This window comes from Salmo salar, chromosome 18, assembly GCF_965601325.2.
Source record: "Salmo salar chromosome 18, fSalSal1, whole genome shotgun sequence".
Taxonomy (NCBI): domain Eukaryota; kingdom Metazoa; phylum Chordata; class Actinopteri; order Salmoniformes; family Salmonidae; genus Salmo; species Salmo salar.
The window spans coordinates 39,737,501-39,757,487 of NC_138308.1; the positions used below are offsets into that span (position 1 = coordinate 39,737,501).

The 19,987-nt window shown below is 42.0% G+C and overlaps 1 protein-coding gene across 1 annotated transcript in view; it reads right to left on the reverse strand.

Moving 5' to 3' along the window:
* The window catches only part of LOC106560291 (growth hormone-inducible transmembrane protein), a 77,687-nt gene extending 57,849 nt beyond the window's left edge, over nt 1–19,838 (reverse strand). Inside the window, exons 1-4 of the mRNA XM_082964963.1 lie at nt 19,730–19,838; nt 16,741–16,894; nt 5,776–5,878; nt 5,442–5,553 (exon numbers count right to left, since the gene is read on the reverse strand). Coding sequence (XP_082821089.1) covers nt 5,442–5,553; nt 5,776–5,878; nt 16,741–16,872 — 347 coding nt within the window. The 5' untranslated portion in view covers nt 16,873–16,894; nt 19,730–19,838. The remainder of the gene's footprint in view (nt 1–5,441; nt 5,554–5,775; nt 5,879–16,740; nt 16,895–19,729) is intronic.
* Nucleotides 19,839–19,987: the final 149 nt, after the last annotated feature.

Genomic DNA, 19,987 nt, shown 5'->3' on the forward strand with positions numbered 1-19,987 from the left:
AGTACAACACACACACACACACACACACACACTACCATGGGATAATACCAGTACAACACACACACAAACACACACTACCATGGGATAATACCAGTACAACACAGACACACACACACACACACACACACACACACACACACACACACACACACACTACCATGGGATAATACCAGTACAAAACACACTACCATGGGATAATACCAGTACAACACACACTACCATGGGATAATACCAGTACAACACACACTACCGTGGGATAATACCAGTACAAAACACACTACCATGGGATAATACCAGTACAACACACACTACCATGGGATAATACCAGTACAACACACACTACCATGGGATAATACCAGTACAACACACACTACCATGGGATAATACCAGTACAACACACACTACCGTGGGATAATACCAGTACAAAACACACTACCGTGGGATAATACCAGTACAACACAGACACACACACACACACACTACCATGGGATAATACCAGTACAACACAGACACACACACACACACACACACACTACCATGGGATAATACCAGTACAAAACACACACACACTACCATGGGATAATACCAGTACAACACACACACACACACACACACACACACACTACCATGGGATAATACCAGTACAACACACACACACAACCATGGGATAATACCAGTACAACACACACACACAACCATGGGATAATACCAGTACAACACACACACACACACAACCATGGGATAATACCAGTACAATACACACACACACACACTACCATGGGATAATACCAGTACAACACACACACACTACCATGGGATAATACCAGTACAACACACACACACACACTACCATGGGATAATACCAGTACAACACACACACACACACACACACTACCATGGGATAATACCAGTACAACACACACACACACTACCATGGGATAATACCAGTACAACACACACACACACTACCATGGGATAATACCAGTACAACACACACACACACACACACACACTACCATGGGATAATACCAGTACAACACACACATACACACACAAACACACACTACCATGGGATAATACCAGTACAACACACACACACACACACTACCATGGGATAATACCAGTACAACACACACACTACCATGGGATAATACCAGTACAACACACACACACACACACACACACACACACACTACCATGGGATAATACCAGTACAACACACACAGACACACACACACACACACACACACACACACTACCATGGGATAATACCAGTACAACACACACACACACACTACCATGGGATAATACCAGTACAACACACACACACACAGACACACACACACTACCATGGGATAATACCAGTACAACACACACTACCATGGGATAATACCAGTACAACACACACTACCATGGGATAATACCAGTACAACACACACACACACACACACACACACACACACACACACACACTACTACCATGGGATAATACCAGTACAACACACACACACTACCATGGGATAATACCAGTACAACACACACACACACAACCATGGGATAATACCAGTACAACACACACACACACACACTACCATGGGATAATACCAGTACAACACACACACACACTACCATGGGATAATACCAGTACAACACACACACACTACCATGGGATAATACCAGTACAACACACACACACACAACCATGGGATAATACCAGTACAACACACACACACACACTACCATGGGATAATACCAGTACAACACACACACACACACAACCATGGGATAATACCAGTACAACACACACACACACACTACCATGGGATAATACCAGTACAACACACACACACACACAACCATGGGATAATACCAGTACAACACACACACACACACAACCATGGGATAATACCAGTACAACACACACACACACACACACTACCATGGGATAATACCAGTACAACACACACACACTACCATGGGATAATACCAGTACAACACACACACACTACCATGGGATAATACCAGTACAACACACACACACTACCATGGGATAATACCAGTACAACACACACACACTACCATGGGATAATACCAGTACAACACACACACACTACCATGGGATAATACCAGTACAACATACACACACTACCATGGGATAATACCAGTACAACACACACACACTACCATGGGATAATACCAGTACAACAAACACACACACACACAACCATGGGATAATACCAGTACAACAAACACACACACACACAACCATGGGATAATACCAGTACAACACACACACACACACTACCATGGGATAATACCAGTACAACACACAGACACACACTACCATGGGATAATACCAGTACAACACACAGACACACACTACCATGGGATAATACCAGTACAACACACACACACTACCATGGGATAATACCAGTACAACACACACACACTACCATGGGATAATACCAGTACAACACACACACAAACACACACTACCATGGGATAATACCAGTACAACACACACACACTACCATGGGATAATACCAGTACAACAAACACACACACACACACACACACACACACTACCATGGGATAATACCAGTACAAAACACACACACACACACACTACCATGGGATAATACCAGTACAACACACACTACCATGGGATAATACCAGTACAACACACACACAAACACACACTACCATGGGATAATACCAGTACAACACACACACACTACCATGGGATAATACCAGTACAACAAACACACACACACACACACACACACTACCATGGGATAATACCAGTACAAAACACACACACACACACACACACTATCATGGGAAAATACCAGTACAACACACACTACCATGGGATAATACCAGTACAACACACACTACCGTGGGATAATACCAGTACAACACACACTACCATGGGATAATACCAGTACAACACACACTACCGTGGGATAATACCAGTACAAAACACACTACCGTGGGATAATACCAGTACAAAACACACACACACACACACACACACACACTACCATGGGATAATACCAGTACAACACAGACACACACACACACACACACACACACTACCATGGGATAATACCAGTACAAAACACACACACACACACTACCATGGGATAATACCAGTACAAAACACACACACACTACCATGGGATAATACCAGTACAAAACACACACACACACTACCATGGGATAATACCAGTACAACACACACACACAACCATGGGATAATACCAGTACAACACACACACACACACAACCATGGGATAATACCAGTACAATACACACACACTACCATGGGATAATACCAGTACAACACACACACACACTACCATGGGATAATACCAGTACAACACACACACACTACCATGGGATATAACCAGTACAACACACACACACACACACTACCATGGGATAATACCAGTACAACACACACACACACACACTACCATGGGATAATACCAGTACAACACACACACACACAGACACACACACTACCATGGGATAATACCAGTACAACACACACACACACTACCATGGGATAATACCAGTACAACACACACACACACACACACACACACACACACACACACACACACTACCATGGGATAATACCAGTACAACACACACACACACACACACACTACCATGGGATAATACCAGTACAACACAGACACACACACACACACACACACACACACACACACACACACACACACACACACACACACACTACCATGGGATAATACCAGTACAACACACACACACACACACACTACCATGGGATAATACCAGTACAACACAGACACACACACACACACACACACACACACACACACACACACACACACACACACACACACACACACACTACCATGGGATAATACCAGGACAACACACACTACCATGGGATAATACCAGTACAACACACACTACCATGGGATAATACCAGTACAACACACACTACCATGGGATAATACCAGTACAACACACACTACCGTGGGATAATACCAGTACAAAACACACTACCGTGGGATAATACCAGTACAACACAGACACACACACACACACACTACCATGGGATAATACCAGTACAACACAGACACACACACACACACACACTACCATGGGATAATACCAGTACAAAACACACACACACTACCATGGGATAATACCAGTACAACACACACACACACACACACACTACCATGGGATAATACCAGTACAACACACACACACAACCATGGGATAATACCAGTACAACACACACACACAACCATGGGATAATACCAGTACAACACACACACACACACAACCATGGGATAATACCAGTACAATACACACACACACACTACCATGGGATAATACCAGTACAACACACACACACTACCATGGGATAATACCAGTACAACACACACACACACACACACACACACACTACAATGGGATAATACCAGTACAACACACACACACACACACACACTACCATGGGATAATACCAGTACAACACACACACACACTACCATGGGATAATACCAGTACAACACACACACACACTACCATGGGATAATACCAGTACAACACACACACACACACACACACTACCATGGGATAATACCAGTACAACACACACATACACACACAAACACACACTACCATGGGATAATACCAGTACAACACACACACACACACACTACCATGGGATAATACCAGTACAACACACACACTACCATGGGATAATACCAGTACAACACACACACACACACACACACACACACACTACCATGGGATAATACCAGTACAACACACACACACACACACACACACACACACACTACCATGGGATAATACCAGTACAACACACATACACACACACACTACCATGGGATAATACCAGTACAACACACACACACCACTACCATGGGATAATACCAGTACAACACACACACACACACACTACCATGGGATAATACCAGTACAACACACACACACTACCATGGGATAATACCAGTACAACACACACACACTACCATGGGATAATACCAGTACAACACACACACACACACACACACACACACACACACTACCATGGGATAATACCAGTACAACACACACACACACACACACACACACACACACACACTACCATTGGATAATACCAGTACAACACACACACACTACTACCATGGGATAATACCAGTACAACACACACACACTACTACCATGGGATAATACCAGTACAATACACACACACTACCAAGGGACAACACTAGTACAACACACACACACTACCATGGGATAATACCAGTACAATACACACACACTACCAAGGGACAACACTAGTACAACACACACTACCATGGGACAACACTAGTACAACACACACTACCAATGGAAGCATCAGCACTTACACTGCCCTCTCGATGGCACCGATCTCATTGGACATGCCTAATCCGTAGTAGCACAGAGCTCCCAGGCCTACAGCAGCCCCTCCAGCCAGGAACATCCTGCCCATGTTATCCACTGTAAGGGAATAAATAGCACATTTACACCAGTTAAAACCTGGTGCTGACCGGCACATGTTAAAGGTACTGACTTCATGATGTAACTGTGAGGGGTGTGAGATGGGCCTGTGTTTATTTCAGCTATGTTTACATGACAGGTCCATCCTGCCCCCCTCGCAAGCAGTCGTTTGTGTTGTGAGGTGACATTTTTAAAAGTGGTTTAGCAAGTCAATATATTCACTTCTGATGGCAGTATCAGTTGCTGGCTGGAAAGCTGCCTGTTGGAGCTGGTCCTTGGCCGTTTTCCCACCACGGAAACCAAATCTGGATTTGGTGGAATAGCCCTGATGAAAGAGGAAAATAAAGCTTAAATATTACCCAGAATCAGTTATTATTACAGCATGTTGACCTACAATTGAAGACATACAAATTGTCCACAGGTAGTGTCTTTCAAAGAAAAATGAGTCGATGTCCGTAGCCCCGCAGCAATCTTATTAGCATAATAACTAAATAATAATTGCCATAAAAATCTGTTTATCCATGTATGAAGTTGTTATTCAATGTGTTTCTATGGGCTAATAGCAGTAAGGCTAAATTCAATGTTTCATCAAATATTATATATATATAATATTTGATGAAACTAGATATAAATAAAATTAGATATAATTATTTTTTTATATCTTAAGGGTCCTAAAACTCAATGGAATAGCTAAATGATCCATGGTATGACCATGTTAAAACAACTCCATATGTTATCTTAGTAGAACCCCCCCACCGTAACGCATTAACCATTGTCTAAAACGGGTCCATTTATCATCATCATCATCCTCCTCAGTACTGGCAGGGCTCTAGTCATTACCTGTGTCCCATAATGTGCCTGCATTCCATACAGAACCAGGCTAATAATGACTAGCCAACTTTAATTAGCATGACCTTGCAGGGCTTGGCATTCAGGTAAATTTGCCAGTGGCACAGCGCGCCAGTACCAACGGAAAACTACTGTCCTGAATGAAAAGAATACCGGCACAGAAAGAGGATGATGCGCAAATCTTTCATTTGCAGGCTGAGCAAGTAGCCCATCCACACACAAAAAAAATACCAATACCTTGACTTTGTTGTCCTTAAGCCATTTTGCCACAACTTTGGAAGTATGCTTGGAGTCATTGTCCATTTGGAAAACCCATTTGCGACCAAGCTTTAACTTCCTGGCTGATGTCTTGAGATGTTGCTTCAATATATATATATATATATATGAGATAGAAGCAACATCTACAGAATTGTGGTGATGGTGTTCTTCAGCCTGCAAGCATCCCCCTTTAATCCTCCAAACATAACGATGGTCATTATGGCCAAACAGTTCTATTTTTGTTTCATCAGACCAGAGAACATTTCTCCAAAAAGTACAATCTTTGTCCCCATGTGCAGCTGCAAACCGTAGTTTGGCTTTTTTATGGCGGTTTTGGAGCAGTGGCTTCTTCCTTTCTGAGCGGCCTTTCAGGTTATGTCGATATAGGACTCGTTTTACTGTGGAAATAGATACTTTTGTACCCGTTTCCTCCAGCACCTTCACAAGGTCCTTTGCTGTTGTTCTGGGATTGATTTGCAATTTTCGCACCAAAGTACGTTCATCTCTAGGAGACAGAACGCGTCTCCTTCCTGAGTGGTATGACGGCTGCGTGGTCCCATGGTGTTTATACTTACACATTATTGTTTGTACAGATGAACGTGGTACCTTCAGGCATTTGGAATTTGGAATTTTCCAAGCTGTTTAAAGGCACAGTCAACTTAGTGTATATAAACTTCTGACCCACTGGAATTGTGATACAGTGAATTATAAGTGAAATAATCTATCTGTTAACAAGTGTTGGAAAAATGACTTGTGTCATGCACAAAGTAGATGTTGACTTGCCAAAACTATAGTTTGTTAACAAGAAATTTGTGGAGTGGTTGAAAAACGAGTTTTGATGACTCCAACCTAAGTATGTAAACTTCAACTGTATGTGCAATGACGACGTCGTCCCCAGTGACTGAACAGCGGCTTGCGAAAGTATTCACCCCCTTGGCATTTTTCCTATTTTGTTGCCTTACAACCTGATATGAAAATGGATTTTTGGTTTGTACCATTTGATTTACACAACATGCCTACCACTTTGAAGATGCAAAGTATTTATTGTGAAACAAACAAGACAAAAAAACATAACTTGAGCGTGCTTAACTATTCACCCCCTCCAAAGTCAATACTTTGTAGAGTCACCTTTTGCAGCAAATACAGCTCCAAGTCTCTTGGGGTATGTCTCTATTAGCTTGGCACATCTATCCACTGGGATTTTTGCCAATTCTTCAAGGCAAACCTGCTCCAGCTCCTTCAAGTTGGATGGGTTCCGCTGATGTGCAGCAATCTTTAAGTCATATCACAGATTCTCAAATGGATTGAGGTCTGGGCTTTGACTAGGCCATTCCAAGACATTTAAAATGTTTCCCCTTAAACCACTCGAGTGTTGCTTTAGCAGTATGCTTAGGGTCATTGTCCTGCTGGAAGGTGAACCTCCGTCCCAGTCTCAAATCTCTTGAAGACAAACAGGTTTCCCCTCAAGAATTTCCCTGTATTTAGAGCCATCCATCATTCCTTCAATTCGGACCAGTTTCCCAGTCCCTGCAGATGAAAAACATCCCCGCAGCATTATGCTGCCACCACCATGCTTCACTGTGGGGATGGTGTTCTCGTGGTGATGAGAGGTGTTGGGTTTGCGCCAGACATAGCATTTCCTTGATGGCCAAAGAAAATCTATTTTACTCTCATCTGACCAGAGTACCTTCTTCCATATTTTTGGAGAGTCTCCCACATGCCTTTTGGCAAACACCAAACATGTTTGGTTATTTTTTTATGGACACTCTTCCATAAAGCCCAGCTCTGTGGAGTGTACGGCTTAAAAGTGGTCCTATGGACAGATACGCCGCTGTGGAGCTTTGCAGTTCCTTCAGGGTTATTTTTGGTCTCTTTGTTGCCTCCCTGATTAATGCCCTCCTTGCCTGGTCCGTGAGTATTGGTGGGTGGCCCTTTCTTGGCAGGTTTGTTGTGGTGCCCTATTCTTTCCATTTTTTAATAATGGATTTAATGGTGCTCCGTGGGATGTTCAAAGTTTAGGATATTTTTTTGTAACCCAGCCCTGATCTGTACTTCTCCACAACTTTGTCCCTGACCTGTTTGGAGAGCTCCTTGGTCTTCATAATCTTGCTTGCTTGGTGGTTCCCCTTGCATGGTGGTGTTGCAGACTCTGGGGCCTTTCAGAACAGGTGTATACATACTGAGATCATGTGACAGAATCTGACACTTAAATAAAGTCCACCTGTATGCAATCTAACTAATTATGTGACTTCTGAAGGTAATTGGTGTCACCAGATCTTATTTAGGGGCTTCATAGCAAAGGGGTGAATACATATACATGCACCACAACTCCCTTTTTTATTATTTATTTTTTTTCAATTTTTTTGAAGCAAGTTATTTTTTTCATTTCACTTCACCAATTTGGACTATTTTGTGTATGTCCATTACATGAAATCCAAATTAAAATGAATTTAAATTACAGGTTGTAGTGCAAAGAAATAGGAAAACCGCCAAGGGGGGTAAGTACTTTTGCAAGGCACTGTGCATACATATCCCAAACAGCAGCCATGGATTACAGGCTAGAGCTGTAATCCATGGCTGCTATCTGGGGGGGAGACACTAATGCTTGTAACAAATTCCAGTACAACCTCCGACGAGCCATCAAACAGGCAAAGCTTCAACACAGGACTAAGATCGAATCCTACTACGCCTGCTCTGATGTTCGTCGGATGTAGCAGGGTTGGCAATCTATCACAGATTACAAAAGGAAACCCAGCGGCGAGCTGCCCATTGACGCAAGCCTACCGGACAAGCTAAAAACCTATGCTTGCTTCGAGGCAAGCAACACTGAATCAAGCTGTTCTGGACTGTGTGATCATGCTCTACGTAGCTGATGTGAGACCTTTAAACAGGTTAACATTCAGATTACCAGGACTCGTACTCAGAGCAAGCACTGACCAGCTGGCAAGTGTCTTCACTGACATGTTCAACCTCTCCCTGACCCAGTCTGTAATACCAACATGTTTCAAGCAGACCACCATAGTCCCTGTGCCCATGAACGCCAAGGTAACCTGTGTAAATGACTATCATCCTGTAGCCATGCAATGCTTTGAAAGGCTGGTCATGGCTCACATCAACACCATCATCCCGGACCCACTTCAATTTGCATACCACCCCAACAACTCCACAGCTAACACAATCTCTATCGCACTTCACACTGCCCTCTCCCACCTGGACAAAAATAACACATGTGAGAATTGACTACAGCCGAGCTTTCAACACCATAGTACCCTCCATGCTCATGACTAAACTAAGGACTCTGGGACTTAACACCTCCCTCTGCAACTGGATCCTGGACTTCCTAACGGGCCACCCCCAGGTGGTGAGGGTAGGCAACAACACATCCACCAACCTGACACTGAAGATGGGGGCCCCTCAGGGGTGGTGCTTAGTCCCCTCCTGTACTCCCTGTTCACCCATGACTGCATGGTCACGCATAGCTCCAACGCCATCAAGTTTGATTCTCAAGAAGTTCTACAGCTATTATCTATCCTGTTGCCTAGTCACTTTATCCCTACTTATATGTACATATCTACCTCAATTACCTTGTAGCCCTGCACATCGACTCGGTACTGGTAACACGTGTATATAGCTAAGTTATCGTTCCTCGTATTACTATTTTTATTTTCCTCTCTGCATTGCTGGGAATGGCCCATACCAGCATTTCACTGGTAGTCTACACAAAGCATGTGACAAATAACATTTGATTTAAAGACCCTGAGACATGCCAGCTGAAACATGACATGCTAAAGACCCTGAGACATGCCAGCTGAAACATGACATGCTAAAGACCCTGAGACATGCCAGCTGAAACATGACATGCTAAAGACCCTGAGACATGCCAGCTGAAACATGACATGCTAAAGACCCTGAGACATGCCAGCTGAAACATGACATGCTAAAGACCCTGAGACATGCCAGCTGAAACATGACATGCTAAAGACCCTGAGACATGCCAGCTGAAACATGACATGCTAAAGACCCTGAGACATGCCAGCTGAAACATGACATGCTAAAGACCCTGAGACATGCCAGCTGAAACATGACATGGTAAAGACCCTGAGACATGCCAGCTAAAACATGACATGCTAAAGACCCTGAGACATGCCAGCTGAAACATGACATGCTAAAGACCCTGAGGCAAAGAAGGGGGCATTGGAGGGTGCCAACACGTGACAGAGACAATACCAGAGAAAATATGAAAAACACAAACACACACCTCCAAAACAAGCTACCCCGACTGACATATCCAAATATTTGCCGCCTTAGGCGACTTACATATCCAAATATTTGCCGCCTTAGGAGAGATTCAAGATCTCATTGAGCCTGTGCCAGCATTGTGACTGCATGGGAATGTGTGTGAAGTAGCTATAGAAACCATCACGCTTTGGGGCCAAAACATTTGGACCTGGAGAAGTAGGTAACCAAGGAGTAAATCAGCAGCATAACAAACCAGGGCAGGGAGCCACCAGCTACAGAGAGCCTGATCTCTCTTCATCTCCCCCTCTCAGAGAATACTCAACAGATATATAACAACTACATACAGACAGAGTTGTTCTGTATGGCTCAATCAATTCCAACTGTGAGTCTTCATGTAGTGTAATTAATTGATCTAGTGTTTATTAACTTTATTGTTATCTTATGACTTATTTCTCTATTTTATGTCTCTGTATTATTGGTAAGGACCCGTCAGTAAGCATTTCACTGCTAGTCTACACCTGTTGTTTACCAAGCATGTGAACAAAACATTTTTGATTTGGCTAGCAGTGTTTTTGTACCGTACAATGTTGGCTACATGTTTGCAGAGTTTGGAAAACCAATGCTGCAGAATTGATACAAGTCATCAGGATATCATTCTGCCAGGTAGACATACTTTGCAGTCAACATTTATTTGGGAAGGTTTTTTGGGAAAAGTGCAAAAATATGTTGAAGATAAATACACAACACAAAGACAGAAGACGAGAGGTCAAAAGGACGAGAAGTCAATAGAGTAATACCGATTAAGGGAAATAGTGTTTTTTCTGTAATTATTGATCAATGGTTCAGAGACATGGGAGGAATATGTCTTCTGAAATAAGATACTTGTTATTTGGCCATTGGCTAGTTTTATTGCAAGGAATTCTAATTGATCAACCACAGGCTAGGGCTGGATTATAAAACTACATTCTGTCCCTTTGTTCTGTGGAGAGAACCACTGGAGAGAATCACTGAGGACAGGGGAGAATGACCATCTACTTCTCAGCATAACATCTATGATTTATCCTCTTTGAATAAACCTATTTTCCTCCCTCTGATTTGCTTTGGGGTTTGTGTAATTGAAGAGTAACATCAACCGCTAACAAAAGCCTTTAGAAACGTTCATTTGAACAGTACATGATGACTGAATTCTGCGTCGCCAAGATTCAACCAAGACTTTGGACCAAACTTTTCGAATACCTGGTTTGCATACCCATTGCTGTTTGAATAAACCTGGGGGGGGGGGGGGGGGGGGGGGTGTAATTGTGAACCAAAACCTACTGTGCCCTGAAAAAAAATATATACTGCTCAAAAAAATAAAGGGAACAACACAATGTAACTCCAAGTCAATCACACTTCTGTGAACTAAAACTGTCCACTTAGGAAGCAACACTGATTGACAATAAATTTCACATGCTGTTGTGCAAATGGAATAGACAACAGGTGGAAATTATAGGCTATTAGCAAGACACCCCCAATAAAGGAGTGGTTCTGCAGGTGGGGACCACAGACCACTTCTCAGTTCCTATGCTTCCTGGCTGATGTTTTGGTCACTTGTGAATGCTGGCGGTGCTTTCACTCTAGTGGTAGAATGAGTGGTAGAATGAGACGGTGTCTACAAGTGGCTCAGGTAGTGCAGCTCATCCAGGATGGCACATCAATGCGAGCTGTGGCAAGAAGGTTTGCTGTGTCTGTCAGCATAGTGTCCAGAGCATGGAGGCGCTACCAGGAGACAGGCCAGTACATCAGGAGACGTGGAGGAGGCCGTACGAGGGCAACAACCCAGCAGCAGGACCGCTACCTCCGCCTTTATGCGGGGAGCAGGAGGAGCAGTGCCAGAGCCCTGCAAAATGACCTCCAGCAGGCCACAAATGTGCATGTGTCTGCTCAAACGGTCAGAAACAGACTCCATGAGGGTGGTATGAGGGCCCGACATCCACAGGTTGGGGTTGTGCTTACAGCCCAACACCGTGCAGGACGTTTGGCATTTGCCAGAGAACACCAAGATTGGCAAATTCGCCACTGGCGCCCTGTGCTCTTCACAGATGAAAGCAGGTTCACACTGAGCACACGTGACAGTCTGGAGACGCCGTGGAGAACGTTCTGCTGCCTGCAACATCCTCCAGCATGACCGGTTTAGTGGTGGGTCAGTCATGGTGTGGGGTGGCATTTCTTTGGGGGGCCGCACAGCCCTCCATGTGCTCGCCAGAGGTAGCCTGACTGCCATTAGGTACCGAGATGAGATCCTCAGACCCCTTGTGTGACCATATGCTGGTGTGGTTGGCCCTGGGTTCCTCCTAATGCAAGACAATGCTAGACCTCATGTGGCTGGAGTGTGTCAGCAGTTCCTGCAAGAGGAAGGCATTGATGCTATGGACTGGCCCGCCCGTTCCCCAGACCTGAATCCAATTGAGCACATCTGGGACATCATGTCTCGCTCCATCCACCAACGTCACGTTGCACCACAGACTGTCTAGGAGTTGGCGGATGCTTTAGTCCAGGTCTGGGAGGAGATCCCTCAGGAGACCATCCGCCACCTCATCAGGAGCATGCCCAGGCGTTGTAGGGAGGTCATACAGGCACGTGGAGGCCACACACACTACTGAGCCTCATTTTGACTTGTTTTAAGGACATTACATCAAAGTTGGATCAGCCTGTAGTGTGGTTTTCCACTTTCATTTTGAGTGTGACTCCAAATCCAGACCTCCATGGGTTGATAAATTGGATTTCCATTGATTATTTTTGTGTGATTTTGTTGTCAGCACATTCAACTATGTAAACATAAAAGTATTTAATAAGATTATTTCATTCATTCAGATCTAGGATGTGTTATTTTAGTGTTCCCTTTATTTTTTTGAGCAGTGTATATACATATAAAAAAAACATTGGCAAACTAGCGACCCCCCAAAAATTGGTGTCCCACTGCCAAGTCAAATTAAAGTGTTTTGGTCGCAGTTTTGAGCTCTGACTAGACAAGTGTGTCTTACTCAACTTCTCTGTCAGGGATGACTGTACCTGAAGAGGCTTAAGCAAGCAAGTGTGTGTGTGTGTGTGTGTGTGTGTGTGTGTGTGTGTGTGTGTGTGTGTGTGTGTGTGTGTGTGTGTGTGTGTGTGTGTGTGTGTGTGTGTGTGTGTGTGTGTGTATATATGTGAGGGATGGGGGAAGAGTAATTGTCTACCCAAATAGACATCCAAACTCTATCTTTAACCAGAGATCCATTTTGTTCTTTAAAATACTGTAACACTATTTGATCTAAAAATAAATTGTTTTGACTCTAGTGTTTCATTGGTACAGGTGCATTTGCGAGACAAAACAAAAAAGAAAACCAAGCCAAGCATCCCACAGTTGTCCATAAATTCCCTTTCCCCTCAGTGTCTCACTCACTCGTGTGTCCAACCACTCCCTCTAAACACGCGTGCGTACACAAGCTCCCGTTAGACCTACAGAAATAAATGCCTAGAAAAACTAATCTAACTGATTCTACATCTGCATTGCTTGCTGTTTGGGGTTTTAGGCTGGGTTACTGTATAGCACTTTGTGACATGTCCTGATGTAAAAAGGGCATCATAAATACATTTTTTAAATAAATACATTTTCATTTAAAAGGTTACATAGAATTTATCCTGTGAAACATGTTTTGGAAAGATTCAAGCTGAATATTGACTATAAATGTGATTTCTATGGAATGGAGGAGGAGACCATTTTGCATGTGTTTTTTACCTGTATTTGTAGTAGATTTTGGGGGGATTGACATACAGAATTTTGTTAAAAAACAAATAGGACCGGTTGTACTATTTAACGGTTTTGATATAATGATTTAATTTCAGAAATTCTGACATAGAAAAAGATGTAGCATATTTAATTCAACTGCTAATAATACTAGGTACATTTCATATTCACAAATGCAAATGGTCTAATTCAAAACCTAATTTTTTACACTTTATAAATGAATTTAAACAATATGGCACTACTTTAACTAAAATGAAAAACACTTAGGCAATTAAAACTTGTATTATTAATGAATATAATTTGTTTGTTTAGGATTCCTGGCAATGTAAATAGTTTGTATGTATGCTTGTTTTCATGTGACTATTCCTCTTTTGTTTGTTGACATTTGTTAATAAAAAAATAAATTAAAAAAATGTAATAAAATACATTTGATCGATATATTTAATTGACCCACAAGCTAAATACCTTGCCAAATGACGACATCATTATGACAAACTCAAACTGGACTTGTTGACTGAAGTAGGGAAATGTGTGTTCCAACAACGACCTGCAGGTTGGTATTAACTGCATCCAGTCGATTTTCCTCTAAGGCCACTTTGCAGTTGTCACTAGTTACCACAACCACAGAGTAAAAAAAAATAAAAAAATGGCTATATAGTAAAAATTCATCAAAAAAAATGTTTGCTTTTGGTGTTCATTTAAGGTTAGGGTTAGACACAAGGTTAGCAGTGCGGTTAAGGTTATGGTCAAGGGTTAGGTTTAAAATCTGATTTTAAGAAGATCAAATTGTATAAATAGACGGGGTTTATTACTTTGTGGCTGTGGTAACTAGTGACGACCCTACTTTGCGAAGTGCTAGTCCCACCCTGACCTTACGTTTTGGATATAACTGACCTGGAAGACCTTGTGTTTCATTTCGGGAATCACTGAACTGATCAATTAGCTCAGTTGGTCAGGTTGTACCACATCTGGCCGTGATCGGGAGTCCAATAGGGCGGCACACAATTGGCCCAGCGTTGTCCGGGTTTGGCAGTCATTGTAAATAAGAATTAGTTCTTAACTGGCTTGCCTAGTTAAATAAAGGTTTAATAAAATACCTTTAAAAAAAGGTGTGGTGCCTAGTTGGAACAAAATCCTGCAGTGTGTAGGTAACAGGATTAACTTGATTAATTAGTAGGCTTATAGCCTAGGCCAGGGGTAAACAGACAGGTTTCACACTGAAAATATACTAAAACAGATTTATAAAGAGCGTATTTTAAAATCAGAATCATTAAGCCTCGGCCTACTCACCAAACAGATGTCATAGCCGTAATTCATCCCCATGCAGTGCTCAATGTGGAATTGCTAATCCATTTAGAAAATTCCAAAGAGCAGGTGGAATAAACTATATTTTTTAAATTTTATTTAACCTTTATTTAACCAGGTAGGCAAGTTGAGAACAAGTTCTCATTTACAATTGCGACCTGGCCAAAACATTGAACGGCTCTATATCTAAAATAACAATTTTCTTTTGTAACCCCGATTAATTTTTTCTATCTACTTACCAAATTGAGCCCTGTTTCAAATCATCACTGAATGTAACTGTTCCAGATGTGAGATGACTTCACACTATTCTGTTCTGTTTTATTCTGTTACATTACAATGTTTTTTACTAGAAAATAGGTGTCTTGACTGATAAGGCCTCGGGAAATAAGAGCATATTGTCTGCTAAATGAACAAAACAAGGCTATACCATTGCACAGCCATAGGCTTCTACAAGCGCCACTTCTGAGATTATTGCCTTTTTGAATATTGTGTTCCACAATACAATTTAACCAGTTGATATTACGGTTTCAATAAATTAACAAATGGTACTTGTCTTTTATTGCTTAAATATGAGGCAATTTAGTAGTTAGGATGTGTTATCTGTACTGGTTATGATCAGTTTTTACAAACTGTTGGCATATAGATAAATGTGCACATATTTCTTTCCCCAGTGCAGGCCTTGTGTTCTATAAATGTCTTATTTTATTTAAGTAAAAATGTGAGTGCTGGAACAGTCCAACAATGTCAAAAGCCCATCCCTGATGTGTTACCTGGTGGACCTTGAGGGGCAGGCAGCTCTTCAGGGTGGAGCTCCTCAGGGCTGGAGAGCCCTGGGTCAACATAGGACGCAGCCCGGACACAGGGAGACTGCGCAGGCATGCTAGCCTCACCAACATGGTCATGATGAAGCTCTGGAATTACAATCTGAAAACAGTTCCATTTTTATCACCTGAAGCATGAGGTAAGCAGAGAGGAAATGGGTCTACAACAGACAGTCTACAACAGATACACGTTTGGAAACGTTCCTTTAGATATTTTATCTCAAATTCCCCGTCATAATGACCAACTGTCCTGCCCACCGGCACAGTAAGTTGATTGAATTGTATTTAATATCTGGCTTCCCACTGACTGTTTTTGTGCAACCCAATACAATAGGGAGCAACGCGTGTCTATGTAAATACAACCGTGTGGCTAAAAGCAGCTAACTTTAGCTCACTAGCTTGAAAACCAAATGTTGAATTGCATTGATTTCTACGTCGGGTATTAATGAGCGTTTGGATCAGGAAAGTTTCCTCTCACGACCTCAGCAAGCCAGAATGTCAAATACATAATATATTTTAACTTCCTTTCCTTTTTAGGAATGTGATACAATATCTCTACAGGAAAGTAGAATTACGTAAACTTTTCAAAGTGCTGGTAGTGAGTTCACATTTCTATCACCTGAAGCATGCGCACAATATGGAAATACAGCATGGACACTTAAATACAGGCAGGAGAAGCATGGACACTTAAATACAGGCAGGAGAAGCATGGCCACTTAAATACAGGCAGGAGAAGCATGGACACTTAAATACAGGCAGGAGAAGCATGGACACTTAAATACAAGCAGGAGAAGCATGGATACTTGAAAATACTGGCAGGAGAAGCATGGATACTTATAGCAACGTCGCCAGACTTCCGGGAACACTTGCGAAACAGACCAAACAGACCAAGCCGGGGTTTGAGAAGTCAACGAGAGAAGTGAACAATTCTTCCTTAGTTGTTAACTTTCTCGAAATCTAAAAAGGCACAATCTACATTGGAGCCAATGTCTTCAGTAGTTGAACATGTTATTACTTCAACCTCATGAAAGTGACAAACTGACACCTTCTCATTTTCTTCAAAAACAACTTTATATCAAAGGGGTGCCTTTGATTTGACGGCCTACACATCCGCAGTTTGGCGCGAGCCGATGATGTTTCTGCGTATGAGCTAATCAATGTCACCATGATCTGGGATTTCTATTGGAGGAGCAGTCTCTGCCTGTCTCTATACTGCAGAGTTCGTCCATGTGAATACATGGTTCTGCACATGCTTCAGGTGATAGAAATATTAACTCAATACCAGCGCTCTGAAAAGTTTGTAATTAAACTTTACTGTGGATATATTGTCTCACATCCCAACCTGCAAAAGGAGCAACCGCACAGACAACTGGTAAAGTAAGTTAAAATATAATTGTATTCAACATTCTGGCTTGTAGAGCTTGTGAGAATAAATTTTCCAAACAAATATATGCCAATAATCTCAGACTGTGAACCAGAGGTATCACCACAGATAGAACAATGAGCCAGACATTTTACAGGATGTATAAATATGAAGCATCCAGTTGGCTTTTCCACTCACTACCAAATATGGTGATGAGAGGATGCCCAGTGGCTGGAATTTTCTCATCAATTAAAAATTTGATCTCCATACAGTTCATTTCCAAAACTATGATTCATTTGCTCCCATTGGAAACAACAGTTTCTGGTCTATCTTGGGTTAGTTATAAAAAAAATCTTTGCTATCACAGTCATTGTCAGGCAACTAGCTCATTTTCTATAGTGAACAAAATATAAACATGTAAAGTGTTGCTCCCATGTTTCATGAGCTGAAATAAAAGATCCCAGAAATGTTCCATACGCACAAAAATGCTTCCTTCTCTCAAATTTGGTGCTCAAATTTGTTTACATCTCTGTTAGTGAGCAGTTCTCCATTGCTACATTGTTTGGCATATGAAGAAGATGATTAAACAGCATGATCATTACACAGGTGCACCTTGTGCTGGGGACAAAAGGACTCTCTAAAATGTGCAGTTTTGTCACAACACAATGCCACTGATGTCTCAAGTTTTGAGGGAGCGCGCAATTGGCATGCTGACTGCAGGAATGTCCACAAGATCTGTTGCCAGAGAATGTAATGTTAATTTCTCTACCATAAGCCGCATCCAAAATCGTTTTACAGAATTTGGCAGTAGTTAAACCAGCCACAAAACCGCCGACTACATGTAACCACGCCGGCCCAGGACCTCCACATCCGGCTTCTTCAACTGCAGGATCGTCTGAGACTAGCCACCCGGACAGCTGAAGAAACTGAGGAGTATTTCTGTCCGTAATAATGTCCTTTGTGGAAAAACGAATTCGGATTGGCTGGGCCTGGCTCCCTAGTGGGTGGGCCCATGCCCATCAATGTCTGTGCCCCTGTCCAGAAACTTGAAATCATTAGATTAGGGCCTAATGAATTTATTTCAATTGACTGATTTCCTTATAAGGACTGTAACTCAGTGACATCTTTTAATTGTTTCTTTTATATCTTTGTTCAGTATACAAAGGCGAGTGATAAACATAGCTAGCTTACAAGCTGTTCATTCCGGTTTTCATAACACAGTATGTTAGCTAACTACAGAATCCCAAAGCTTGGAAAAGTTAAATTAAATAACGAGGATCATGAACACAAAAGTACCAAAACTATATTTCATAGTCATAAAAATATATATTTGATTGAATTTGGCAGAAAATGTTCCTTGTTTTGTAACCATTGCGTACGTCAGTTAACTTAGCAGCTTGCTGGCTATAGTAGCTAGTCGCTGTTTTGAATCATATCGAGTTGACAAGTTAACCTCGTCTCCTCCTTGAAAGCGTTGCTACAAATATAGACATTGATAGATCATGTGAACAATAAAACACAGTAATCCTACTTACAATGTTTAAAAGACAAGTCAAATCGCTATATATTACATACCAAGCGTGTAGCTAGATTTCTGTTCACCTTCCTTGAGATAAGTGCGCAGTTCACCGACGTAATATGACGCAGTTTCGTGAACATTCTGACCGATGTCATCATAATCAAGGGACGAATTTCAGTGAAATTATGTGACTTGTAGTTCTTAGGTAGTTTTTTTTATTTCTAGAGATTCTAAAGACGTGTAAAATGAATTCCAACAGGTGGCGGCACATCTTCATCCACCAAAAAGTGCTGCAACCTTTGCAAGTCAACTTT